A 27,818-nucleotide genomic window follows, 5' to 3' on the forward strand; every position below is an offset into this window, starting at 1 on the left:
TGTGGCTCCACCTGCTGTATGATTATAATAAAGCACCTAAAGCAAATTCACAGCTTATTCTATTCTTATCCTCAAACTAATTCTGCAGCATTCTCTCTGTTTGCTTCAGAAGGAAACTAAACACTAATTCTTGTCTTTCATCTGTGTGAATTTACAGCAAAGAAAGATTTTTAAGGAAATGACCTCAGAAGTTATACAAAGGGGATTTCAGTGGGGGGAATTAGCTTATTCTTTTCCAAATAACATAGAATTATGGTTTTCTTTCTTTTTTTGTAACTGGAAGAGTGAAGGTTTCCTCATGAGTTGTTTTTGTGTAAATTCCATTGCTTAACAGTGATTAAGTTCTGTCTTTTTCTCTTCAGCTGCCCCTCCTCCTCAATCCCAAACTCTCTCTCTTCCTCTGTTAAACAGGATGCTGCTACTTCATTTACTGCGGCAACAGCTTATGTCTGCTTCCTGAGTGTTCTTCCAACCTAAGAGAGTTATAGGGGCAGAAAGGAAGTTTGTGTGTGTTAGTGCAAAGGCAAGGTAGAGTGTGTCGTGTACATTTGTGAGAAAGAAGGAAAAAGGGAAAGAGAGAGAGAGAGAGAGAGAGAGAGAGAGAGAGTATGGAATGCTGTGATGTCACCAGCTAAGTCATAACACAAAGGCAAGAAGGACACACAAGCACTCTCTCTCCCACTTAGTAAAGTCTGCCGTGGAGCGTCCGCACCCAGCTGTGAGTATATCTTACTTTACAGTCTTTTTTTCCTTCTCTTTCTAACTTTCCATCTCTTTTCCACCCTATCGCTCTGTGTTTCTAGTTCCTGCTCAAGACATTAACTGCAGTCCATTAAATATGTAGGGGAGACATTCTCTGCTCTGCCTCAGTCGCAGTTACTATTGTTGTTGGAGTTGTAACATTTTTTAGCATTCCTGCTCTGAATGTTTTGTGATCTTAGACTCTCTCTGCTGTAATGCTGGTTCGCTTTTAAAGAGGTCACACCACACTAGTTCATTTGTGTCCAAAGTGAGTCAATGTTAAATTAGAGAAGTGTCTTGTGGGCTTCTGGAAAGGTTTACATGCACATCATTTTCTGATTAAGGTCCATATACTGGTTAAGACTTTATTTAAAAAAAAAAAAAAAAAATGCATATTTTATTTATTCATATTGCTGTTATTTTGTAGAAATACTGGAAGTGCTTACTCTTACCATTTTTTTTTTTTTTTTTTTTTTGCAGTTCTGTTTTTTATTTCTTTTTAAATCTTCAATAACTGCCTGCATCACATATCAACCAGAATGACATTAATGTGGACATGTGCAAATATAAATGAATATTCTTTCTGTTCGTGTGTTTTACATGACCCAAAATTCAGATGAATACAGGCATATTTCAGCTGTTTTATTCAGATTTATGGAAACTTTAATATTTGCTTATACGGATAGTTCACCCAAAAATGAAAATTCTCTCATTTACTCATGCCATCCCAGATTTGAATGACTTCTGCAGAACACAAACTTTTAGTGGAATTTCTCCACTCTGTAGGTCCATATAAGTGAATTATGACCAAAATTCCAAAAGCACATAAAGGCAACATAACAGTAATCCATACGACTCCAGTTGTTAAATTTATGTCTTCAGAAGCGGTATAATAGGTGTGGATAAGAAACTGATAAATATGTATGTCCTTTTTACGATAAATCTTAGCTTTCACTTTCACAATCTGAAAGTGAAAGTAGAGATTTATAGTTAATTAGTTTGATTTAATATTGATCTGTTTCCCACCCAAAGAGATTGCATCACTTCTGAAGATATTAATTTAACCACTGGAGTCATATGGATTACTTTTATGCTGCCTTTATGTGCTTTTTGGATTTAAAAGTTCTGGTCACCATTCACTTGCGTTGTATTAACCTACAGAGCTGGAATATTCTAAAACTCTTCATTTTTGTTCAGCAAAAAAAAAAAAAAGCCATATACATATGGGATGCTGTGAGTAAATGATGAGACAATTTAAATTTTTGGATGAACTAACCTTTTAATCTGGACAGAATCTGCATAAAATGTATGTGTGTCGCAGCATTAAAAGGACGTTGATCACCGACGTTGATTCATCCTCTTTTTTTTTTTTTCTCAGTGAAAATATGTTGAATCAAACATAAAATCGGTCTAATTGATTTGTTTGCCTTGCATTGAAACTATGTTGCATTCAGATGGTTGAAACAATATTATACAATTTCCACTTTTGGTTTTTAAAATCCAATTTTTTTGTTTTGTGATATTAATAAACCAGAATGGACACTTTTAAAATAACACATCACACAAAAAGTCCCAAGCTGCATGGAAAGAGCAAGCTAGCAAACTGTAAAAGCAAGCGATTGTTTCCAGATGTTATAATGTTTTATTTCTCCTGACAGCTTGTCGAGTTTATGGATGCTGATCAGTGATGAGAGCGTGTGTGTGGTGAAGGCACGTCACAGCTGTAGGTTTGAGGACCAGGCTGGGCTTCATCGTTGTTACCATAATCATCCTCGCTCTTACAGAACTTCAGGATATATAAAGGAACACCACACACACGGCCATGCTGCAGCAGATCCTGAAGGACATGTACATCGACCCGGATGTGCTGGATGCTCTGAACGATGAGCAAAAGAAGACCCTCTTCATGAAGATGCGCGAGGAGCAGGTGCGACGCTGGAAGGAGCGAGAGGAGAAGCTGGAGAGGGAGCCACTCAAAACCAAACCAAACAGAGGTTGGCTTCTGGTTTATCTAACTCTTAATGTCTAGTGCATTTTGATGGTGTCCACTGTCTGTATATCTATATTTAACTGGTCCTGTGATCTGTGCAGCTTGTTAAATTATAGTTATCTGAGAACATTTATTAGAACATCAATTTGGATGTCAAGCAGTCATATGACATCAGATGTTTTTTACTATTATTGTGGATTTAGTGAATTATTATATTTTGAGTTTTTAATTAAGGCAATGCAACAGATAATATTTAAACAGTGCTCAAGTATTCCTCTTCTATTATATATTACTATCATATGTAGTAGAGGTCGGCCGATAGTGGATTTATAGAATGAAAAACAAAATCTTACGTAATGGATAGTAAGTCAACAAGTTCAAAATACACAGTGTACTCTTATTTTTAAATGACAGAGAGACGGCTACCTTATTATGCTGTATATTTAAGTATTTACTTAAGCTTTACTTTAATATTTATTAAGCTTTAAAGGAAAGCCTGTATTTTCACCAGATGAAGAGTTTATATTGATGTATTTCACCAGATGAGGTTTATTGAAAAGGAATAATAATAAAACTATAGGCACATATTTTTGCATATAACCGATAGTTCCAAAAAGCAAATTTTGCCACAGATTAGTCAGTAAAACCGATATATCGTCTACCTCTAATATGCAGTTCTAATCAAGAGCATGTTGTTGATTTTATTTAGCATTAAGCAAACACATTTTATCAAACAAGAAACACGATTAACATTAGAAGGACAATTTCCTTGAAGTTTAATGTCTTGTTCAAGGGCACCATGGTGATTGGGCCACTTATCAGGAACTCTCAAGATTACTCATCACTCTGCCTGAGGTTTTTACATAGGGCTTTTGGATTACTAGTGCAGATATATAACTGCTGTGCGACCACAGGCCTCAAGTCTGGTAATGCTTTTCTTTGCTGGCTTTAACTGACTTAATATGGTTAGAATCTTTATGTGGCACATGACTCAGCCAGGACAAAGTAGCTGAGCTGATAGAAATCAGTTCAGCACTGGTGGACGTACCATGTGTTACTGCAGGTTTCATGGAGAACGTCTTGTAAAACTACAGTAAGTTTACAGAAATGGACACAGATGGTTGAACCATGTGAGTGTGTAGACGGATGAGATGAGAGCTATTTTATTAATACTACCATTGGGAATATCTACGTCACTGACCAGACACTGAGAGTTTAATGTCTTTAGTTTCATCACAAGAGCAAGGGGAATTCCAGACCAGAATCTCTACTCCATCCGTCCCTCACTTTAAATGGCAAACTAATGGATAATTCACATGGCTAGTGAACGTTCACCACGGCCTCAGTGCAAAACTGGAAGCGGACAAATTAAAACTGTGCGCACGTTCATGTTAATAAAATGGCAGTTTTCTATGAATTTCACCTCTTCTTCCCAATCATAGCCTCATGCGTCTCTGATACGAGACTTCCATGAGGAGTTCAGCTTTCTAAAATAGGGTAACAGGGAGTAGTAAACAGCAAGATATGGAAGGAATGCATCTGAGAGATAGAGGGTATCTGTTAAATGCAAAAGAGACCGAGAGCTGTGGAAAACTGAAAAAACAAAACTTTGTCGTTGAGCTAAAGTTACACCTACTTTAAAGTTATGTACTACTTTAAAAACTGGTAAGACGTACAAAGTACTCATGGAATCTGGCATATCAGCATTGTTTCTGGAAGGGCCAGAACTTCCATTGAACCCGCTTCAAAAAAAGTCAACTTAAAGGATTATTATGTGTTCAATACAAGTTAAGCTCAATCGACAGCATTTGTGGCATAATATTGATTACTACAAAATTTAATTTTGACCTGCCCCTCCTTTTCTTTAAAAAAAGAAAAAGCACAAATCTGGGTTACAGAGAGGCACTTACAATGGAAGTGAATGGGGCCAATCTGTAAACATTTAATTACTCACTGTTTTAGAAGCATTGCCAAAAGACTTTAACAATATGTGTGTTAACATGATTTTAGTGTGGTACAATCGCTGACTAACCTTTTCTTTGTAAAGTTATAGCCAATTTTACAACTTTGTTGCCATGACGATATATCAACAAACCTAAAACGACTGTACAAATGATGATTTAAACTAGGGCTGGGCGATATGGCCAAAATTGTTATCACGATAATCTTTTTCATATTGTTCGATATCGATATTTATCACGATATACATTTACACAAAATAAATTCTAAACAGTCAAAATAGTCTCTACAAAACTGCACAGGGGGTCCAGAGACAGCCAAAGCAGTGGGGTCTGTGGGATCTTTTATCAATTTTACCGTCGTTTACCGTTTATCAATTGAAAATGAATGTTAAAAGTTCATCTGTTTGTTCTGAAGCATAGTGACAGCAGTCCAGTATTTGTTGGAAAATGTTTACATTAAAATGATATTTTTTAGATTCAGATACCCAAGTATGGGGCATAGAAGACCCTGTGACTGTGGAATGATGCTGAATGTGGGTTTAGGGGTGTCCCGAGAGAAAATTTAGAAAACGTTTTTTTTTTTAATGTAAAAAACCTTTGGATATTTTCATTAAGAGAATAGTTTAGTATTAGAGAGACTAGTATTTAGTTCAATAGAGAGAATAGTTTACCAACTAGTAATTTTATTCTGTCCTTATCCATTCCAGAAATCTATTTCTTTATTCGATTTGTTTATCATTAAAGGCTCGTAACATGCTGATTAATAAAGATACATTTAGAAGGGAAAAACGTTGTGGTGTAAAAGGTGCTTTGAAACCACATTAACTCAAGTGGCGCTTTATGTCTACACACATGCAGGGAAAAGAGGCAACACATGCGGAGCGGGACAGGGCAGAAATTATGCATGTTTGGTGCTCGAGAAAAATATTCAAGATTACAGCGCAGAAAGATCAGAGCTGTTGTCCACATCACTGTTGTTCTGTCGCGCTCTTCACTAGAGACGATGAGAGAGCTCAACAGTTGTCATGAAGTCTTGCGGTGCGGATGAATCAATCCGGTGTCTGACGTAACCTAATTGTTAGCAAGGCAGCTAGCATTAGCAGGTTCATCCAGTCTGACCCTACGTTACAACTGGCGCGTTGTGAGCAAAGCTGAGAGCGTTTTCAATTCATTCCTATGAAAGCCGAGCACCATGCTCGCAAGGTGGATCGTAGGATTGGCAGCAGTGTGGACAAAGCTTTCTCCTAGCGCTGTGAGTGCCTTTGAGAGGATTTCTTCCGCCCCAGTGGAAACGCAGCCTGAGAAAGCCGAACTGCTTGTGTTTTAGGGACACATAGTAAATATTGGAAATTCCTCAAAAGCTTATCGTGGATTTTCTTTATCGTGATACATATATCGCCCTAATTTAAACAACTTTACAGATCAAGTAATACATGAGTTTGAATGTAAGTGCTTTTTATAAAATTACAAGTTTTACATTTCTGCCTTTTTTAAACCTTCCAAAATTTGGCCCCATTCACTTCCATTGTAAGCGTCTCATTGTAACCTCGATTTTTGCTCTTTTTAAAGAAAAGGTCGGACGATTCCAAATTAATGTTTGTGGTATTCAATATTATGCCACAAATACTGTCGATTGAACTTAACTAGTATCGAATGTGGAATATCCCTTTAAATAGTGCATAAACAACAGATTTTCTTTATCTTCCACTTGAATAGGGCAAGATAAGCCATTAAAGGGAAAACCTTGACCTAAAAATTACAATTCTGTCATCATTTACTCACCTCATCTTATAACTTTCTGTCTTCCGTGGAAAAAAATAAAAGATGTTCAGCAGAATGTTCAGTCTCCGTCACTACTACTGCGAAAAAGATGACAACTAATATTCTGCTAAACATCTTTTGTGTTCCGTGGAAAAAAGAAAGTCATAAGGGTTAGGAACAACATGAGGGTGAGTAAATGATGACAAAATAATCATTTTGTGTGGACTATGCCTTCAAATATACATTCTATGTATTCTGTCTTTGTAATACAGATGTGAACAAGTAAATAATGTGCAGATTGCTTAAAATTTAATTTGGCTTTATGTGTGCCTAACTCCAGGAACAAGTCTTGTTGGCCAATAACAAAGCAGTTACTGTATAGATTCCCAGAGTTTCAAACCTCAGAGGAGAACAGAGAGTCCTCTATCTCCTTGAGACAACTGCAGCTGTTCTTGCTGGTTAATAGATTTCTGAAGACATACTGATACAATGTCCTGAAGCACTACAGACATTATTCAAAGAGACTGTCTCCGTATGAAGCCTGTCTAATAGACTTCTCTCAGTTTACAATGTAATTATTATTATTTTTTTATATATATAAAAGTCCCTTGAAATGCAAGGTTCTTAATCGTCAAGAGTAAAAACCCTTAAATTGGGCAAGTTGGCTACACAGGAAACCATTCTGTTACTGCCCCAGTTTTCAGAGCAATACGGAACATGTCAACCAGGCCAAGTTCCATTCCCTTAAACAGATGACTGCTGGCAAAGCAGGAAGTACACCGGAAACTCAGCCTCTCAAAACACACAGAGGAGGAGGAGGAGAAAGGGAGAAAGATTATATATATGAATATCAACAGTTGATGTATTTATGGCTAAATTCAAGCGTAGCAGAATGTGGCCCAAATCGGATTTTCCGCTCTCATCTGATTTTTTTTTTTTTTTTCATTTATAATTTCTTTTGAAAGGTTGTTTACATGACATTTTAAATGTTGCCCTATCAGCCAATGCTCATTAACTGACCCATATGCATATAGCACACCCTGAGTATGTATAACAAACCCAGACATGTTCTTTATTTTAACATGTATAATGAATTAACATTAAAATAAATTGGACACTAGAATAGGACACTTAATGTCTATCTAATAAAATAATTTATATAAATAAATTTGCAGTAGTATGGTGGCATTTAAATACCACTGAAGCTCAAGAATGTAATATTTAAATCAAAGGACATCAAGAAAAACGGCATTAAATATACACTTATCACTTTATTAGGAACACTGTGGTCCTAATAAAGCCAAAATATTGTTTTCTTTTGCATGATGAATTACTTATGCTCCTCATTTTGTAAGTCACTTTAAATAAAAGCATCTGCTAAATGTAAATGTTGTCATCTCTCCTTTAAGACCAAATGTGAATGTATACATTTTATTAAAAATCATAATAGTAGTCTAATCTTATTGCTTATATGATTAGTCCCAATGTTAACTTAGCCAAAGTCATGGGGTCACTTGTAGAAATTATGAGTAATTGGTTATTTTATGTGTCATCAGTGCCTGCAGCTGTAACTCTGTATGTGCTGTGTACCATGATTTCTAGCTTATTGGTGTTATTGTAGAATTATTTGAATTAAATTGATTAAAGATTTGTGTGTGCTACATAATAGAAACGAGAGAGACCAAGAAAGAGATGTGTGACTATTTTCCCTAATTATCTGAAATAAAATTATTTTGTTTATACATATCATGTGTGTGATTTATTTACTATTCATTGTATTTGTTAGTACTGTTGTGTATTTAAAAAAATGTGATGGTCAGGTTTCTGTGCATACCCTGAGATAAAATGTGGTGTATGAAATGTGAAGCGACTGAGACATTTAAAACAAAATCTATAATAATTTTTTTGTCTAATTTAAGTTGATCACTTAGTCGTTATCATTTGTTTAGTTGAGCTTGTTTGTCTTGACTGGGATCATGAGCATGTCAGACAGGGTGTTTAACTGGAATGTTGTACTTTTAGTACAAGGTCTGCAAGAAGAACCAGTTCATCATATGAGAGTTTTCTTCACTTGCTGTGATTGTTTCTTGCTTCTCATACACTAGTAACATTACCTTTAAAAGGAGCCTTCACTTTTTTCACCATTCAATAAAACTGAAGTCAAATTGTATCTATATGAAATACAGTCTGTATTAAATCATATTAAAAATGTATCATTTAACACCTACATTTTCCAACCACGGACATGGTCAAATTTGCTGTTTTAGGTGAGAGTGCCCACTGGGTGGGCCTTGCCTGGTCCTATCTTGGAGCCATGTCTGGCTTCTAACTTCATATTTCTTCTGACAAGACTAGCTGATGAATTTTCATGCTGCTCCAGGCTGGTTAATGCTGGTTTCGTGCTGGTCAAGCTGGTGAACCAGCATAGCCAAAATGTTCACTAGCAAAGGCTGATGAAGCTGATTGGCAAGCATAGTCTTTCTACTGAAGCTGATTTAGCTAGCTTAAGCTAGTAAAGAAGGCTGGTAGAGACACGCACACCGGAATCTAACCATCTCAGAGTCTCTCTTTTTCTCTTTCTCTGTAGCTCATAACAAGAGTGTGAGCTGGCTGCTGGGGCGAGATGGAGATGTGCATGTCATTGTCATCGGCGAGGTTGATGAACTCAAATCCTCTAAGATCATCTATTCAGGGTTTGGAGAGAGAAAAACACCCAGCGTCCTGAACAATTCACAGTATGGAAGTTTCAATTCAAACACTGACAAAAACACTGAAAAGAAAAAAAGCTTGACACACTGCAAAACATAAGTTTCATGATTTGTATTTTTTGAAACACCCTTAAAACAAGGGAAGCAAAATTGTGTAAGATAAGGTCATATTTTTTCTACCCCATCTGCACATTTTTATTTCTTATTTTTAAAGGTTAGTTCACCCAAAAATGAAAATTCTCTCATCATTTATTCATCCTCCTGCCATCCCAGATGTGCATGACTTCCTTTCATCTGCTGAACACACAGATTTTTAGAAGAATGCTTCAGCTCTGTAGATCCATACAATGCAAGTGAATGTGACCAAAAAGCATATAAATGCAGCATAAAAGTAAACCATAAGACTCCAGTGGTTAAATCCATGTCTTCAGAAGAGTTATGATAAATGTGGGTGAGAAATATTCAATCAATATTTAAGTCGTTTTTTACTATAAATTTCCACTTACACTACTTTTGTTTTCGGCAATTTGCATTCTTTGTGCATATCATCACCTACTGGGCAGGGAGGAGAATTTATTGTAAAAAAAGAAAAAAAGTGCTTAAATATTTAAACATTTCTTTCCACACCTATCATTTCACTTCCGAAGACACAGATTTAACCACTAGAGTTGAATTTATTACTTTTATGCTGCCTTTATATGCTTTTTAGACCTTCACATTTCTGGCCACCATTCACTTGCATTGTATGGACCTACAGAGCTGAAATATTCTTCTAAAAATCTTTTTTTGAGTTCAGTAGAAGAAAAAGTAATTATCATCTGGGATGACATGAGGGTGAATACATGATCAGAGAATTTTTATTTCTGGGTGAACTATCCCTTCAGGCATTAATGTAATAACATATTGTGATATTTATGCTTTAAAACAACAACAAAATATGTTTTAACCATTAAGGTAAAAAAAAATTATCTTAATTTAAAATAGCCTAAATTCTGAGAAAACAAGTCTTAAGCAGTTTTGCCTCTCAAGTAAATGTATCTTGTTTTAAGGATGTTTAAATATTTTTACTGAAAAATAAGATAAAAAAAAAAATTAAGAAAAATATTTTTTGCAGTGCATGCTGAAAACTTGTTTTGCTGTGAAGGGCGTTGATTTATTCTGTCAGGACTGATTATGTTTTCACATGTCTTGTCATGCCTTCTAGCAATGAGTCTGGCACTTTGAAGAGCAACTTGGCAATTCGAACATCAGCAGAACCTGTACGATCAGGGAGAGAAAATCTTCCGCCCAGACTGCATTCAGGAGTCCAACTGAACTTAAAGGTGTGTTTTACATGCACACCTCCACATTTGCTCAACTCTTAAATTTGTGCCACTGCATTTTCAGGAATGCGTGTGTGTTTGTGTAGGTGACCTTCCTGTGGCTGCCATTAATCTCTGACACAGCCGTGGGGCAGCGAGACAAACTTTCTCCACAGGGAGAGTCATCGTTCAACAGCCAAATAAATCACAACCTCTGTCTCTCCCTCTTTCTGCACCTTGCTTTCCTCTCTCCTCAATTTCTAATTCCCTTCTCCATTTTTCCCTTTCATCCTTTCAAAAAAACCTCCTGTCTAAAACCCACCTCCCCATCTCTCAGACACAACAGCCCTTATTGCTCAGTTCTTTATGGCTCAATTTCTCTGCTCATGTATCCATATTTCTGTGTATGTGTGCCCAGTTGGCATCAGCACGACAGACAATATGTGGCAGTTCACACAGAAACATGTTTTTGAACGTGTACTTTCATGTATTGTAGACTTTAACAAGGACTTATTTTAGGTTACAAACTGGTAATTACAAGGGTATTATGCTATAAATGTGCTTTAAGAGGACATTTTTAGTGTCTCCATAATTAAATCGCTTAAACATACTAAATTATATATATATATATATAGATATAGATATATAGATATATATAGATATATATAGATATATATAGATATATTATTTTTTGCTGAATGCAGAATGTTTTTTGTGAGGTTTAGGGGATAGAATCTATAGTCCGTACTGTATAAAATTAATTATGTCTATGGAGGGTCCTCATAAGGGTAGCCGCACCAACGTGTGTGTGTCACAAAACATAAGTCTCTCAGTTTCAGACCCAGAGTGTGTGTTTTTAAGGTTCTCTATCCAGGGTCTAAACTTAATATGTGTGAGAGGAAGATCTTGTCACCTTCTCTTTCTTGTTACTTTAAGGTGGGTTAGAATCGAACTAGGGTTTCCATGGCAACAGCGAGCACACTCCATGTAGGAAATGTGCTGGCCAGTATCACCAGACTATGATTTTTCACTAGCTAAACACAAACATCTGTCCCTCTACCTCACCACATGTGACTCACTGCTGCCAATTAGTGAAGGATTGCATGGGAGTCACACAAATACCGGCACAAGCCCATTTCAGGGCACTTACATTTTGAAAAGTTCAAACCTGTCAGTTAATTAGGATTATTGCATAATGTTTTGTCATATTTAAAATCATAAAAGAGATGCTATTTGTCAGAAGGTGTGGAGAGTTTGTGTTCCCTGTCTGAAGTCTTTTGTTTTCACAGGAGAACAACGACAACGACTTAAGGACTCTGGCGCCTCCACAGGTGTGTTTTGGTATTGCAACAAATCTGATGTTCAGGATGAATGAGACTTGTCTTACAATAGGATACCTTTTAAAATTGATGTGCAATCTGTTTCATGTCTTCTTTTTTTTTCTATATATCTTCTAATCCTTAGGTTCCAGTAAATGAAGAAAACCCTTCATTACCTGTAGAAAATGCAAGTACCACCTTTTGTATATACACTTAGATAGATTTCAATTTCATAACAAAATTCCATCACATTGAATTGAGTAATCCTTAATAAAATAAAATAAAAATCTAAATATTTTACGTTTTTTTAATTTAATGAAACATTACAATTTAATGGAATTTTGTTTTGAAATTGAAATGTGTAATTCCTAAATATAGGCTAGATTTTTTTTTAGAGTGTACACATACACTATTATATCAAAGCCATGGTTCCCTTACAGAAAGTGTCATGCTATTACTATAAACATTCACTATGTTAAAAAAAAAAAAACATCCCATGTTGGTAATGCAGTTTTTTTTTTTTTTTTTTTTTTTTTTGCTTGTTTTTGGACACTACACTAATTATAAAATATTTTGTCATGTGATAACAGTAATGGTTATGTTCAAGTCCAAACATTTATTTGATATGACAAAATACCTGATCACATTAGATTACACTTAAAGTAATTTTAAGTGGTCAGGTAGAAATAGCATTGTATGGTAACAACTGCCAGTTTGACTTTTTTCAGTGTACTATGGTAATACCATGACATTCTACCATTTAAGAATCATGGTAAGAATTATGGTAATGGTATATATCAAAATACCATGGTATTACTTTCTAATGCCATTTCTGACAATGATTCGGCCTCGGTACTTATTTATAAGGTATACCAAAAAAGAATAGGATGTTTCTACAATTAATTGTATTTAAAAAACTGATCTATGTTGTTATATGAAGGGGTCACTAATAATCTAATACATTTGTACTATTACTAAAGTTGCAAATGCAATGGACCCAAATGCTACAGGTAAAGTATTGCATTGGACAGCTAGACAGATTAAGAATAGTAAAAAGTGAAAAAAAATGTATGTCCCATTAGGTTTGGGATCGATGCCTTTTTCTTGCATCGATAATCTGAAGAATGTCCCAGTGGTTATCAACGTATATCAGTATTTTTTCAGATATAGTGTAAATAGGGTTGCTCGTTGCACAATAGTTTGTGTCTTTTCAAACATATTTTTCAACACAACTTTAGTAAAGTATGAGTGGCAGGATTAATTAAAGTGGGTCACACACAGGACGCATCTGGCTCAAATATCTGCAGTGTCATCGAGCGTAACTAGCATAGTTTTCCATAAAATTCGACCCAAAGTACAAAGATTACGTTCTCTAGCCTCAGAGGATGATACACTGTATTGTGTATATGCATCCTTCATATATCCTGCATAATGTATTTTCAGATACAAGTATGTCTTTTTGTGGTTTGACAGCTTGAATGAAACCTTAAAAACCAGAGAAATTGCATAATAGTTTCTAATCGTTGAGTTTGCACAGTTAAACCAGTTTCGTACACTAACTCCTCAATGTCACTTTCATTCTTGATGAAGTAGGAAAACCATTGTAACTTTTGTGTGTATGCATCCTGTGCAAGGAACTCTAAAATACCCATTCTATGTTGTAATGCCTGTGCTTTGCAACCTGTTTCAGTAAATGTTATCACCCTATTGTTGTCTCTAAATGCTATTAAGCTAACAGTAGCCCAACTGAGTGAGTTGGATAGCACGCAACTTAGGCTTCGAATTTAAATGTCGGCAAATGTTAATACAGTTGAAGTCAGAAGTTTACATACACTTAGGTTGAAGTCATTAAAACTTTAATTTTTTTTAACCATTCCACAGATTTAACATTAGCAAATTATAGCTTTGACATGTCATTTAGGACATCTACTTTGTGCATGACACAAGTAATTTTTCCAACAATTGTTTACAGACAGATTGTTTCACTTTAAATATATCACAATTCCAGTTGGTCAGAAGTTTACATGCACTAAGTTAACTGGGACTTTAAGCAGCTTGGAAAATTCCAGAAAATGTCAAGCTTTTAAACAATTAGCCAATTAGCTTCTGATGGGAGGTGTACTGAATTGGAGGTGTACCTGTGGATTTATTTTAAGGCCTACCTTCAAACTCCGTGCCTCTTTGCTTGACATCATGGGAAAATCAAAAGAAATCAGCCAAGACCTCAGAAAATAAATTGTAGACCTCTACTAATCTGTTTAATCCTTGGGAATAATTTCCAAATGCCTGAAGGTAGCACATTCATCTGTACTAGCAATAGTACTCAAGAATAAACACCATGGGACCACGTAGCCATCATTCCACTCAGTAAGGAGACGCATTCTAGCTCCCAGAGATGAACGTAGTTTGGTGTGGAAATTGCAAATCAATCTCGGAACAACAGCAGAGGACCTTGTGAAGATACTGGAGGAAACCGGTAGACAAGTATCTATATCCACAGTAAAATGAGTCCTATATCGACATAAACTGAAAGGCTGCTCAGCAAGGAAGAAGCCAATGCTCCAAAACCGCTATAAAAAAGCCAGACTACAGTTTGCAAGTGCACATGTGGACAAAGATTTAATTTTTGGAGAAATTTCCTCTGGTCTGATGAAACTAAAATTTTATTTTTTGGCCATACTGACCATCGTTATATTTGGAGGAAAAAGAGTGAGGCTTACAAGCCAAAAAACACCATCCCAACCATGAAGCATTGCAGTGGCAGCATCATGTTGTGGGGGTACTTTGCTTCAGGAGGGACTGGTGCACTTCACAAAATAGATGGCATCATGAGGAAGGAAAATTATGTGGCTGTATTGAAGCAACATCTCAAGACATCAGCCAGGAAGTTAAAGCCTGGTTGCAAATGGGTCTTCCAAATGGACAATGACCCCAAGCATACCTCAAGATGTGGCAAAATGGCTTAAGGACATCAAAGTCAAGGTATTGGAGTGGCCATCCCAAAGCCCTAACCTCAATCCAATAGAGAATTTAGGGCAGAACTGGATAAGCGTGTGCAGCAAGGAGGCCTACAAACCTGACTACGTTATGGCTCCTACACACTACACAACTTTAAAAGATGTCGGATTGTGGTATCATTCATATTACTCAACTGTCTGTCTTGTCACTGAAGTCGTAGCATTTTCAAATTACACAATGAATCCGCGACGGGTGAACACATTACAAAACATTTCACTATTGACGAATCCCGACGACTGCCTTGACTCCAAATTACGTTTCACAAATGAGTACATGTGAAAAGTGATACGAAATACTAATTCTGTTATGCATTTCAGAATATGATGTGTATGTTTTTAATCGCCTCAAGGCATCATATATTTTATTGGTTACAATATGAAAAAGTACCTCCTACTGAAAAATCTACCTATTTGCTTACCTGACTGTCCAAGAGAATTGGCAATTTCTCTTCAACTCTTCTCTTTCTCCACCCGGTTGTGGTACAGTTCAGAGGAAACATCAAATCTGGTGCTCCTTGTTCCTCCATTTCTTCTGTCCAATGAGACTTTCTTGATACCGCAGCCATGCTATTTGTTGTTCTGTTGCAGGTACATCAGGACTCCTGGCACTGAAACAGTTTCTTGCTCTCTCATTGGCTGTAGGTCAACACTGCAGTTGTATTCATTCAAAAATGATTACACATTGTGCGATTTGGAATCTCAGACAGGTCCAGACATTTAACATTCTAGATATCTTGCTGACATCAGCGACATGTCGGCGATTCTCTCAAATCACGTCTTTGATAGTTCATACATTGCGATTGTCACTCACGGGAGCGAGCTCCAATTTGCCCACGATTTCAGGCTTTTGTTGGCGATCTCCACAAAACTGTCGGCGACTGAAAATTGGGCTTAAAATCATGCAAACTCTGCATTACACCAGTTCTGTTTGGATGAATGGTAAAAACCTTCCAGCAAATTATTGTGAGAAGCTTGTGGAAGGCTACCCAAAACATTTTACTCAAGTTAAACTATTTAAAGGCAATGCTACCAAATACTAACAAATTGTATGTAAACTTCTGACCCACTGGGAATGTGTTGAAAGATATGAAAGATTTAAAGGCTAAAATAAATAATTCTCTCTACTATTATTCTGACATTTCATATTCTTAAAATTTAGTAGTGATCCAAACTGACATAAGACAGGGAATGTTTTATATGATTAAATGTCAGGAGTTTAAATGTATTTGGCTAAGGTGTATGTAAACTTCTGACTTCAACTGTATATTGATGCCTTAAAAAATACTGTATTTCATTCAAATAACGTGCCGATCAATAATCGATTTATTGATATGTTTTTACATGTCATAAGAAATAAATTTCATCTCTTGGATTGAAGCAGGTATATAACCCTAGAGATTTGGCAATGAATCAACACTGTTCACTATTCCAAATAATTTTTCATAATAACTGGCTCATTGAACTGATGTGACATGCTATATGACCACAGAGAGCTCATTTACACCAGAGGCTGCTAGAAAATCCCTGGATTTAACTGCTGCTGTTCATTGACACCACTTCCATATTAACATAATTTGCCTCCTTCCTGCTCTTTTCTTTCTTCACAGTATATTTCTATGCTGCATTTGCACTGTCATCCATCCCACTTATAACAACTAAAACGTGTCACCCTGCCATGACTCTTCCACTTGTCTACACTGACAGCAACGGTACAAAACTAGACCGCATTCTTTTTTTGGGTTCCACAGTTGCAGTGTAAAGATGGTGCCAGTGTAAAGGAATGGCCTACCCAGATTGTCAGTGGTCTCTCCTGGCACTCTGCTCCAAGAGAAGGGGGGGTTGGAGGTTGGAGCAGCTGTCTTTGTGCTCTCATCTTGAGATCTTCTTACCCTCAGCTGTCGCTCTCTGATCACACCTGTTTCAGTCTCTTGACCCCCACACCCCTGACAGCTGAGCATAGTGGACTACGCTTTTAACACAAACAACTCTGTGTGCCTAAATGTAAAACTAAGATATTTTTTTTTGGCAAAATATCTTGAGTAGTGTAAGGTCTGTGTAGTATGTGGTTGGATCCATGTACTAATGGTTGGGTTAGTTCAAACATGTGCTTTCATTTTGTGGCAGTTCATTGTTGCAATTTTCTTATTTAATTTGTGAGTTAGAAATAGTGCAGAAACTGAAATATTTCTTTTTTATTTATGTTATAGCATTTCATTGATTTACTGTAAACTTTCCTAAAACGTTCTATTTATTTCCAGGTTAAAATTTGATTTTGAATCCCAGATTTTCAATGTGATTGTAGACTTATTGGACAACTGTATTTAAGGAAAAAGTTTGAGCTTGTTTAAAATGCTGACCTGTAAGGTTTGCAGAAGTAGGGAATGGAGCATTGCTCTCACTATGTGGCCTGTGTGTCACAGAGCATGAGGACAGACAGGGTGTGTGTGCTCTGCAGGAGGACCTGAGAGGGCCCAGAGGCTGATTTGTGCCCCAGAGTTCTTAAAGAGCAGATGGCTGATAAAGTTGATCAGGGAATTAAAACGGGCGAGATGGCGTGCCTGTCAGTCACAGATGGATGGGATTGTGGGACCATCCCCTGGGGTCTGGGCTAGGACCTCTCTTTCCCTCCTTTTTTTCCCATTTGCTCTCAGTTTACATCTCCCTTTTTCTCTCTCTCATCCACACTTTCTCTCCCTCAATTCCCACAAACCCCTGGGCAGGGCAAGTCCTCACACAGCACACATTTCTATTCCATCACTTTATATGTGTTTATGTGTTAACACTGCCCATGCTTGTTACTGTCAAAGCGTGCAACATCTGCTGTTTTTGTCTTGCTGGAGCTCCAGAGAGTTTTTTTTTATACGTTTATTTAGTTGAAGAGAGCTAAAGTCTAAACTAAATTAATACGTCAACATGGAAACCAAAATAAGATACTTGGTTTTTGTGCAGCTTTTATAGATACTGCAATTTATAATTGAGACTTTGCATACTGTAGTTCAGTATAGTGACGCTTCAGTGGGTGGCATGCTGCTCACCCATATCCAACTAAATGGGCTTTGGAATAAAAAGTGATATTTTCTTGATATTATTTGGGGAATAAATTATTTTTAGCTAAATAAATATGACTCCAATTTTTGTAGCATTTTTCAGATTTTGTCTTTAAAGGGATAGTTAATAATAATGAAAATTCTCATGTTATGCCAGATGTATATGACTTTCTTTTTTTTGCTGAACACAAAGATTTTTAGAACAATATCTCAGCTCTGTAGGTCTTTGAAGTTCCAAAAAAACATAAATGCAGCATACAAGTAATCCATAATACTCCATTGGTTAAATCCATGTCTTCTGAAGTGATATAAGTGTGGGTGAGAAACAGATAAATATGTATTTTTTTTCTCGCTCTATCAATTCTCCTTCCTGTCCAGTTGGTGGTGATATGCACAAAGAATGCATAAAGACAAAAACAAATGATAAAAGTGAAAGTGGAGGTTTACAGAAAGAAAGGACTTAAATATTGATCTGTTTCTCACCCACACTTATCATATCGCTTCTGAAGATATGGATTTAACCATTGGAGTGGTATGGATTACTTGTATGCTGCTTTTTGCCATTTTGGAGCTTTAGAACTGTGGTATTGACTTGCATTTTATGCAACTACAGATCTGAAATATCCTTCTCTAGGACCCCAAAGGCAAAGACAGTGAAGTCCGTCTCAACAGAACATGATGGCTAAATATGAGATGGTTTTAGGACAATCTTTGGTTTATTTGTTGTCTTTGGCAGGTATCCCATAATCAGCCTTTAGACTCCAAAGAAGAGGCTGAGTCAGGACTCTCAGAAGATGGCTCGGCACTCCTGTCGTCAATTTACTATCGGCCCCACTTGACATCTTTCCTACCGACACACTCGGGCCCCAGGAGACCTGCCCATATGGACATCGAGGACAGGACAACCAATCAGCTGCGTGATACATCCAGACTCCATCCCCAAGACACCCCCAAACCACAGATCAACAGAGGTGAGAGTCTGGTGTTTACATACTGTAGCATATATGTACGCAAACTATATATGTCAGTTGGACCTTTTTTCCCCTCACCATCTAAATAATACTGAACATGACAAAAAAATAAAAAATCAGAAACAGAATATCTTATTCCAGGTTCAGGATAAATGTATGATGATCTGTCACTGAGCATCAATTTGGTTTAATTTGAAGCTGTTTTCACACTGATCTGTTCTCCCCTATTTAATCAGAAAATTAGAGTCTTCTTTTTTTTTTTTACTTTTATCTTATTTTTTTTATGGTAGATTCTAAAATGTTAACATTTCTTTTGAGCATTTGTTCTTAACACTCCTATGGGTGTGAACAGCCTCAACAGACGTTATGACTCACTCATGAAGCCGAACTTGTGCCATCTAGTGTGTATTATTAGGCATTACACAATTCATCTCTGTAATTAGTGTTGATGTCCCCTGCTGGACAAATAATGGAAGTTCAGCCTATTACATCCTAATAATACCACCCACCACCATAACCTAGGTTCGGTAAGTTAAATGAGAATTGTTTGATCTAAAATATTGAATATCATTCATTACTTAATCATTCAGGTCATGTTAAATTATATTCTTTGAAACTAGACTTACTAGTACTATTAGGCTTTAGGCTTAATTTGGCTCACAAGAGATTTTTGTGTTCATGAGAGTATCTGGTTTGAACTGCATAATTTTTTTATATAATTGTGTATCTCTTGATGGAGTAACTGTCTATTTGCCAAAAGCTGTCAATCCTAATTGGATTTCCAAAAAATGTGAACAGATTCAGGTATACACTGTATACATCTGGAAATGTGGCATGTTTGTGTGTATAACAGGAAGCATGTGTGCATGCCAATTTGTGTGAGCATTTAACTTTGTGGGTACAGTTGAGAGCATGTAAGTCATAGGAATGTGTGTGAGTGTGTGTGTGTGTGTGTGTGTGTGTGTGTGTGTGTGTGTGTGTGTGTGTGTGTGTGTGTGTGTGTGTGTGTGTGTGTGTGTGTGTGAGTTGCCTGTATGTTCAGCCTGGCATGTGAGTAAAAGCAACAGCTTCCCACAGCTGCTCGCTCCATCTCTGCGTGCATGCACGTGTGCCTTGGTGTGTGGGTTTGTGTGCCTGTATGTGTGTGTGTTTGTGTGTGTGTATATGTCGCATCTCTTCACCTTCAGAGGGAAGGACACATTCCAGCGCTGCTTCCTGACTCTGGCCCTGGGCGACGCTCGGCCGGAGCTGATAAGTGACAGGGCACCCAGCCTCCTCTCCCCCTCGCCACCTCCCCCTGGCAGCCATGCCCCCGTGCGGCCTGGCTCAGTGCACAAACGTGCCGCTCCGGAATTCTGCCCTCTGCCCCACTTCTGTCCCCCCTTCACGCACACACACACACTCGGAGTTGGGGACATTTAAAGAGATAGCATGCTTTTCTCCGGCACTGGGCTGTCAGTGTGGCTCAGCTCATCTGCTTACCAGTGGTGACTGGGAATATAAATTGTCCCATATACACAATATCAAAACATGAAGTTGGCACACCGTTACTCCCAAAGACATTTTTTATGGATTTCAGTCGGAGTAGTGATTTTTTTTCTGTGAAACACAAATGGAGATTTTAGGCAGAAGTTCGCTTTCATTGCATCTTTCTTTTTTTTGTGAATGTGCATGCTTGACAGTATTTGTCACATACACCAAAAATATTCTCATGGTCATTCATAAACACATGCAAATCAGTTAATGACTGTTTGAAATTTGTAGATTGAGGCTGTGGTTTTGGTGTTAAGTTCATTGTGATCAGGTATTTACATGCTTTGTCTCAAGTAATTGCACGGTGAAGCTGGTGGGAGCCGTTTTTGCCAGCCTGGATGGAGAGTTTGGTTTCAGCCAGGCTTTGAGGGGGTGTTGTGAGCACGTAGTGACAGCTCTGTGAAAGAGGCTCAGGTTCCAGTGTGTCGGAGAGAGAGGTCGAATTCTAGTGGAGAATTTGCTAAGGTTATGGGAGGATGGAAAATTGCAAACACTGTCTGCAAGTGACGGGGGAGAGGCGTTGTAGTTACGCTGGTGTCAGCTAACAGCATAGAGTGCATGTGTGAACACACAGTCATGGACACACACACACACACATATGCACGGTGTTTGTAGGACGGAGAACGGGCTGCTAGTGGGGTGTGGAAAATGCGGTGGAGCAAACACCTTTAGATCATCAGAGTGACTGGGTGTGTGAGTGTGTAAGAGTGCTGTGCATGCATGTGTGTCTGCCTAGGTCACTGGAGCCTATCCAGAGTTTCCGTGGCGACCACACAACACAGTGAGACAATCAGTGGCAGGCCCACGCAGTGCGTCGAGAGGACAGTAACTCAGGAACCACGGGTCAGGGGCCAGAAGAAGGGAGGGATTGAGAGCACAAAAAAGAGAGAGAGGACAAAGAAGAAGAGAGGGTAGGACATAAGAAGATTGAATCTCAAGAAATCATTTAAGAACATGTCCAGGAGCTGGATTCACGAAATGTTCTTTAGAAGAATATTCTTCTTAACTATCATTTTCTTACTAATTTCTAACTTAAGAAAAAAGTTTACAAATGTTTTTAGAAGAATATTTCACCACTGTGGGTCCATAGAACACAAGTGAATGGTGGCTAGAACTTTGAAGGTCCAAAAAGCATATAAGCGCAGCATTAATGTGATCTATACAACTCCAGTGATTTAATAATTTGGATTACTTTTAATTTCTTCAGAAGTGAAATGATAGGTGTGGGTGAGAAACAGATCAATATTTAAAGGTGCGCTCTAATTTTTTCCTCATTAAATTGTTTTAACTCCGAAGGACATGAATTGTAAGACACTTATGTGCTCAAGTTGGAACCTCTGACGGGCATGCGGACCAGGGATTCTGTTCGGATGGTACGGTGGGAGAAATACAGCGTCAACTCTCCAACATGTCTGTAATGCTGACGAAAGTTGTTGCTGACTTAGAGGTTCTTTCTCTAATACGTCGATCGATTACTGTGATGGAAACGAATTTCTGTGAGTTGGTTACAAGATATCTGGAGTCATCGGAGAGCGAATTAGCTGCTAATCCCCTAGTGACCAAAGTATAATTTTTTAAAACTGGAGGATTTAGAGAATCAGGTGAATTAATGTCTGAATTGTTGGAATGAGGAAGGCAGAGATATGTTGAAATTCCTAGACTAGCTCTTCCGGGTCTGCCCGGGTCTGCTCGACATAACAGGCCATAAGCTGGAAATCAAGTGAGCTCACAGAGTCCCGGCTCGCAGATCGGCTGAGGGAGACAGGCCCCGATAAATTCTGGCCAATTTCTGAGAACATTCAATAAAGATCTTGTGTTACGCGAAGCGAGGAGCAAAGGAAAGATTTCTTGGGAGAATCACAGTATTTTCTTGTTCCCAGATTTTGCGAATTCAGATTGCAGAAGATCGCTTTTGCTCTGATGTTTCCATCCAAACTGATAATAGATACCAAGAATGACCTAGAAGTATATACATGCCCACAGCAAGCACTGTCTTTCATAAAAAGATTGGAGTGTGTAAGCCTTTTGGTGATTTTCATGTTGCTTAGAACCACTTGAAAATTTTTGCAATGTGATATTTGTTTCATGATGATTAGGCAATCACCCCAAAAATGTATATATGTGTGTGTGTGTGTATGTATGTATGTATATATATATGAGAGAGAGAGAGAGAGAGAGAGAGAGAGAGAGAGAGAGAGAGAGAGAGATGTGTGTATATACATATATATGTGTGTGTATGTATATATATTAGGGCTGTCAATATAACGCGTTAATTCAGTGCGAATAATTTTATAAAAAATAACACGTTAAAACATTTACGCAATTAATCGCAATGTCCCCGGACCGTAATAAGGAACATTCCTGAGAAATGCAAGCTTGTAGTACCACCTGTTTAATCCAGAGGGCAGTAATTGAAATTTCAGCTGTGTGGCAACGCACAGTTTACAGTGAAGAAAACAACCATCCAGCAGACAGCACAACACAGTCATGCATTACGTTCTTGCATTCAAAACACTTGGAGCGCAAATTTGAACTAAGTGATCTCAAGATGTTTTCTAAGTATTAAACTATATTTAACATAACACAGTGACCTAAAAATGTTATGTTTCTCTTTATGTCCTCATAATAAATCTCGAACTGATTGACAAATTAATTTGCTGTGAACTGTATGCCAATGATTGGCTTATGGTCAATAATATGGTAGTAAACAATACATTGTATTCTAAAGCCGCTTTTTGTATTGTCTTATCAATTATTAAGTCTACTGTCCACAAGAATGTAATGCATTTTAATTTTGTGGATATATTTTTTATATTATATATACTGTATATATATAATTTTTTAATATTTAAAGATAACTATGTATAATTATTTCATCATTATATTTTGACTTATTGTTATATTAGGGGCTTTCTCAGCTAATATTTGTATATGCGATTAAATGCGTTTAATCACTATTAATTAATGTAATTAATTCGATTAAACATTTTTAATTGATTGACAGCCCTAAAAAAGAAAAAATATATATATATATATATATATATATATATATATATATATATATATATATATATATATATATATATATACAGTATCTCACAAAAGTGAGTACACCCCTCACATTTTTTAAATATTTGATTATACCTTTCCATGTGACAACACTGAAGAAATGACACTTTGCTACAATGTAAAGTAGTGAGTGTACAGCTGTCCCCTCAAAATAACTCAACTCACAGCCATTAATGTCTAAACTGCTGGCAACAAAAGTGAGTACACCCCTAAGTGAAAATGTCCAAATTGGGCCCAATTAGCCATTATCCCTCACCGGTGTCATGTGACTCGTTAGTGTTACAAGGTCTCAGGTGTGAATGGGGAGCAGGTGTGTTAAATTTGGTGTCATCGCTCTCACGCTCCCTCAAACTGGTCACTGGAAGTTCAACATGGCACCTCATGAAAAAGAATTGTTGCTCTACATAAAGATGGCCTAGGCTATAAGAAGATTGCCAAGACCCTGACACTGAGCTGCAGCATGGTGGCCAAGACCATACAGCGGTTTAACAGGACAGGTTCCACTCAGAACAGGCCTCGCCATGGTCGACCAAAGAAGTTGAGTGCACGTGCTCAGTGACATAGCCAGAGGTTGTCTTTGGGAAATAGACATATGGAGTAGTGGTGGTGTAGTGGGCTAAAGCACATAACGGTTAATCAGAAGGTCACTGGTTCGATCCCCACATCCACCAACGTTGTGTCCTTGAGCAAGGCACATAACTCCAGGTTGCTCCAGGGGGATTGTCCCTGTAATAAGTGCACTGTAAGTCGCTAGGGATAAAAGCGTCTGCCAAATGCATCAATGTAAATGTAAATGAGTGCCTTGCTGCAGTGGTTGAAGGGGTGGGGGGTCAGCCTGTCAGTGCTCAGACCATACGCCGCATGCCGCACACTGCATCAAATTGGTCTTATTTGGTAAACTTATTTGGTTCAGATGGTGTCTAGCGTGTGTGGCGGAAACCAGGTGAGGAGTACAAAGACAAGTGTGTCTTGCCTACAGTCAAGCATGGTGGTGGGAGTGTCATGGCCTGGGGCTGCATGAGTGCTGCCGGGACTGGGGAGCAACAGTTCATTGAGGGAACCATGAATGCCAACATGTACTGTGACATAATGAAGCAGAGCATGCTCCCCTCCCTTCAGAGACTGGGCCGCAGGGCAGTATTCCAGCATGATAACAACCCCAAACACACCTCCAAGACGACCACTGCCTTGCTAAAGAAGCTGAGAGTGAAGGTGATGACTGGCCAAACATGTCTCCAAACCTAAACCCTATTGAGCATCTGTAGGGCATCCTCAAACGGAAGGTGGAGGAGCACAAGGTCTCTGACATCCACCAGCTCCGTGATGTCATCATGGAGGAGTGGAAGAGGATTCCAGTGGCAATCTGTGAAGCTCTGGTGAACTCCAGCCCAAGAGGGTTAAAGCAGTGCTGGAAAATAATGGTGGCAACACAAAATATTGACACTTTGGGCCCAATTTGGACATTTTCACTTAGGGGTGTACTCACTTTTGTTGCCAGAGGTTTAGATATTAATGGCTGTGTGTGGAGTTATTTTGAGGGGACAGCAAATTTATAATGTTATACAAGCTGTACACTCACTACTTTACATTGTAGCAAAGTGTCATTTCTTCAGTGTTGTCACATGAAAAGATATAATCGAATATTTACAAAAATGTGAGGGGTGTACTCACTTTTGTTAGATACTGTATGTATAGATGGTAGAATCTTTTTCTATTGTCTTTATGCTGAAATACATCTTTGTATTACATATGTTTTTTATCTGTTGTATTACAATAAGAATTAAGTATTGTGTATTATAGAAAATAATTTTCTTGAGAATAATGGGAAAATAATAGGAATTAAGGGAACCATTAAAAAAAGTTCACAGTATGGTTATGAGAATTTGGGGGGAAATGTCTAATTGTTATTAAAAGAATTTCACAATGCAAAATAGTCCTTAAAGTATTAGTCCTAACAATAAAAATTTTCTTCATGCAAAATATTTCTTTATTTTCATTATTTTGGTTCAAATATGACCTGGAGACATGTTTGTGTGAGATATGCCCAAATAACGGAGGCCAGAGAGAGTAAGACAAGAAAACAAAACATAAGCAAGCTCTTGAAGAGAGACTGGATCAAACTGTGTGCTTCCGCTGAATGTCAGTTTTAAAAGACCTTGTGGCTAAAGCTGATGTTTCATGATTCAATAGTGGGGCATTTCGACTGACAGTCACATGTGGCTTCGTGTCTTTGACCAGGGTGTGTAAGCATGCGTGAGGGTGTGTTTCAGGAGAAAGTTTGTTAGGGAGAAAATGTGTGTCAATTTTTGTTTATAAGTGAAAGGGTGTATGTGTTTATGAGAGACAACAAACGCACTCACACATCTGTGTCCCCTGGGGATGTGGCTAAAAATAAGCAGCTCCTCAAGCCATCTGGTGTCTGAGCAGCGTCTGTCTGCTCTCCACCGCCATCCCTGTGGCCCTCCCTTCCTCTTCTTCCATCCCTCCATCTCTCAATTACAAACACACAATAACCGCACACAAACGCACACTTTTACGCACCTATAACCATGCTCACACTCACATCAACTACGCCCAGCTGTGTCCCTGCTCTACTTCCTGCACCAATGACCTCCGGTCTGGCAGTCTGCAGCCCAGGAAGAAAGAGCCAGGGACACTGAGAAGGGGTCAAAAGAAAGGGATAGAAGAGTGTGCTCAGATAAGGACAGAAAACTTGAGGGTAATGGACAGAATAGAGGAACCTTGAGGGCCATAACCATTCTTGGTGTAAAGTGACCAAAAAGTAATTTTTACTGTAATCCAATTACTTTTTAGTCAACAGTAGTGTAAATGATTACATTGTAAATTTGTGTAATCGAATTACAGCTACTGACTTTCAAGTGTTTAAATTACATTAATGGGGTTTCAAACTGTATATTTTAAAATTAGATTATTTATGTGGATTACATTTAAAAACATTAATTACATGCATTATGTTTGCATTTCCGTGACAGCTGAATTGTTTGCGCCACCTACCGACTGATAAGTGTATGGCTTGCATGTAACAATGGAGGAAGAGGAAATTACACATTTGAATTTAGAGCAGAATAACAAAAAAAGTGTCTGTAATGTTTTAAAGATTAATTAGTAATGTGATTACTTTTTCAATGAAGTAACAAGTAACAATCTGATAAGAGAAATAATTAGTAGTCTGTTGTGGATTCTTTTTCAGAGTAACTTACCCAACACTGGTCATAACAAGTCCTTGAAATACTTCCTTCATCCTTCCTCACTCTTTCTCTCTCATTCTCAGGAAAAGATTTCCAAGTGGTGCCCGCCTCAAAACGGGCGTTTTCTGTCGACATGGGGTCTGAAGTAGCTGAGGAGAGCTGTTTGGGACGGGGCCGTGTTGCTCAGCTCATGAAAACCTTCAGTGTGTCCAGTGAGTCCCCGCCCACCCAAGCTCCACCCAGTGTCAACAAACCTCTAATACCAGAAAAGCCTAGCCACTTGAGGTTCCGCCCCTCACCCTCCCTCAGGTAATCGACAAGGGACCAACTCCTGCACTGCATCCAGGCCTCTTTGGACACTGCAAAACACCCAACCCAGGTGTCCAGTTCATTGGCTCTATTGAGAGGTGTAGATGCATAACTTCTCTCAGGAACATGAATGCTTCTGTTACCAAAGTAATATGGTAGGGTAAATAATTTTTGCAGTGTTGTTGTTGTTGTTTTTGTTTTTTATGGTATGAGTATGTTTGGTAAGTTGTTCAGCAGGAAAGGAACACCTGCTACATCAGTCTGTCAATACATTCAGTAATAATATTGACCTGGATGTATGACTAAATTGCACTGTCTGACATGAAATCATGAAATCCTAACCACCAGTATAAGACTGATTTACTTCTCTTAAAACAAACAAACAATGCTAAACCAAAGTTATTCATCCTGTTGGTTAATGTTGTCCAGATCACTTTTGCTTACTCAAGACATCTTGAAGGCCATAGCTTATATGAAGGCTGTCACGTTTTAGTGGAAAAAGCCAGATCTCTGTATTGTTGGAGGTTGATGGTCTCAGATTCCACCGGTGCAGCAATAACATGAATCAGATTGTCTATTTTTATGCATCCGGTTCTATATTCTTTAATATTATAATGATTATATTTAAATTGAACAACTTTGGTAATCAGGTCATCGGTCGATGGGGCAGCAGTTACCTTTAAAAAGTTCCTCGTGTATTTTTTATTTTTTTTCAATGTCACATTTGCTTGCACTTAATTATGGATTTGTATGTGCTGGAAGAGTTTATATACATGCTCTGTCCTGGCTCAAAGCTTGTATTTCTCATCCACACATTCTGGGTAAGTGTTGGATATTGCCTCTTTAATAAAATGATCAAACTCCCTTCAGGTTCCGGATACA

General features: G+C 37.9%; 1 protein-coding gene across 2 annotated transcripts; it reads left to right on the plus strand.

Annotated features, from left to right (window-relative positions):
- Nucleotides 1-410: 410 nt before the first annotated feature.
- Nucleotides 411-27,818, plus strand: zgc:100829 (uncharacterized protein LOC445149 homolog). 2 transcript variants are annotated; one of them, XM_052104270.1, is made up of 8 exons: nt 429-718; nt 2,400-2,735; nt 9,041-9,188; nt 10,366-10,483; nt 11,752-11,793; nt 11,927-11,968; nt 18,582-18,816; nt 26,711-27,818. In XM_052104270.1, exons 2-8 carry the CDS (start codon nt 2,564-2,566, stop codon nt 26,938-26,940), a joined length of 987 nt encoding a protein of 328 aa, XP_051960230.1. In that variant the 5' UTR covers nt 429-718; nt 2,400-2,563; the 3' UTR covers nt 26,941-27,818. The 2 variants fall into 2 exon arrangements, with proteins under 2 accessions (XP_051960231.1, XP_051960230.1); XM_052104271.1 differs by lacking the exons at nt 11,752-11,793; nt 11,927-11,968; nt 18,582-18,816; nt 26,711-27,818 and adding an exon at nt 10,570-11,732 and having other exon boundaries at nt 411-718.

Source organism: Xyrauchen texanus, chromosome 34 (assembly GCF_025860055.1).
Source record: "Xyrauchen texanus isolate HMW12.3.18 chromosome 34, RBS_HiC_50CHRs, whole genome shotgun sequence".
Lineage (NCBI taxonomy): Eukaryota > Metazoa > Chordata > Actinopteri > Cypriniformes > Catostomidae > Xyrauchen > Xyrauchen texanus.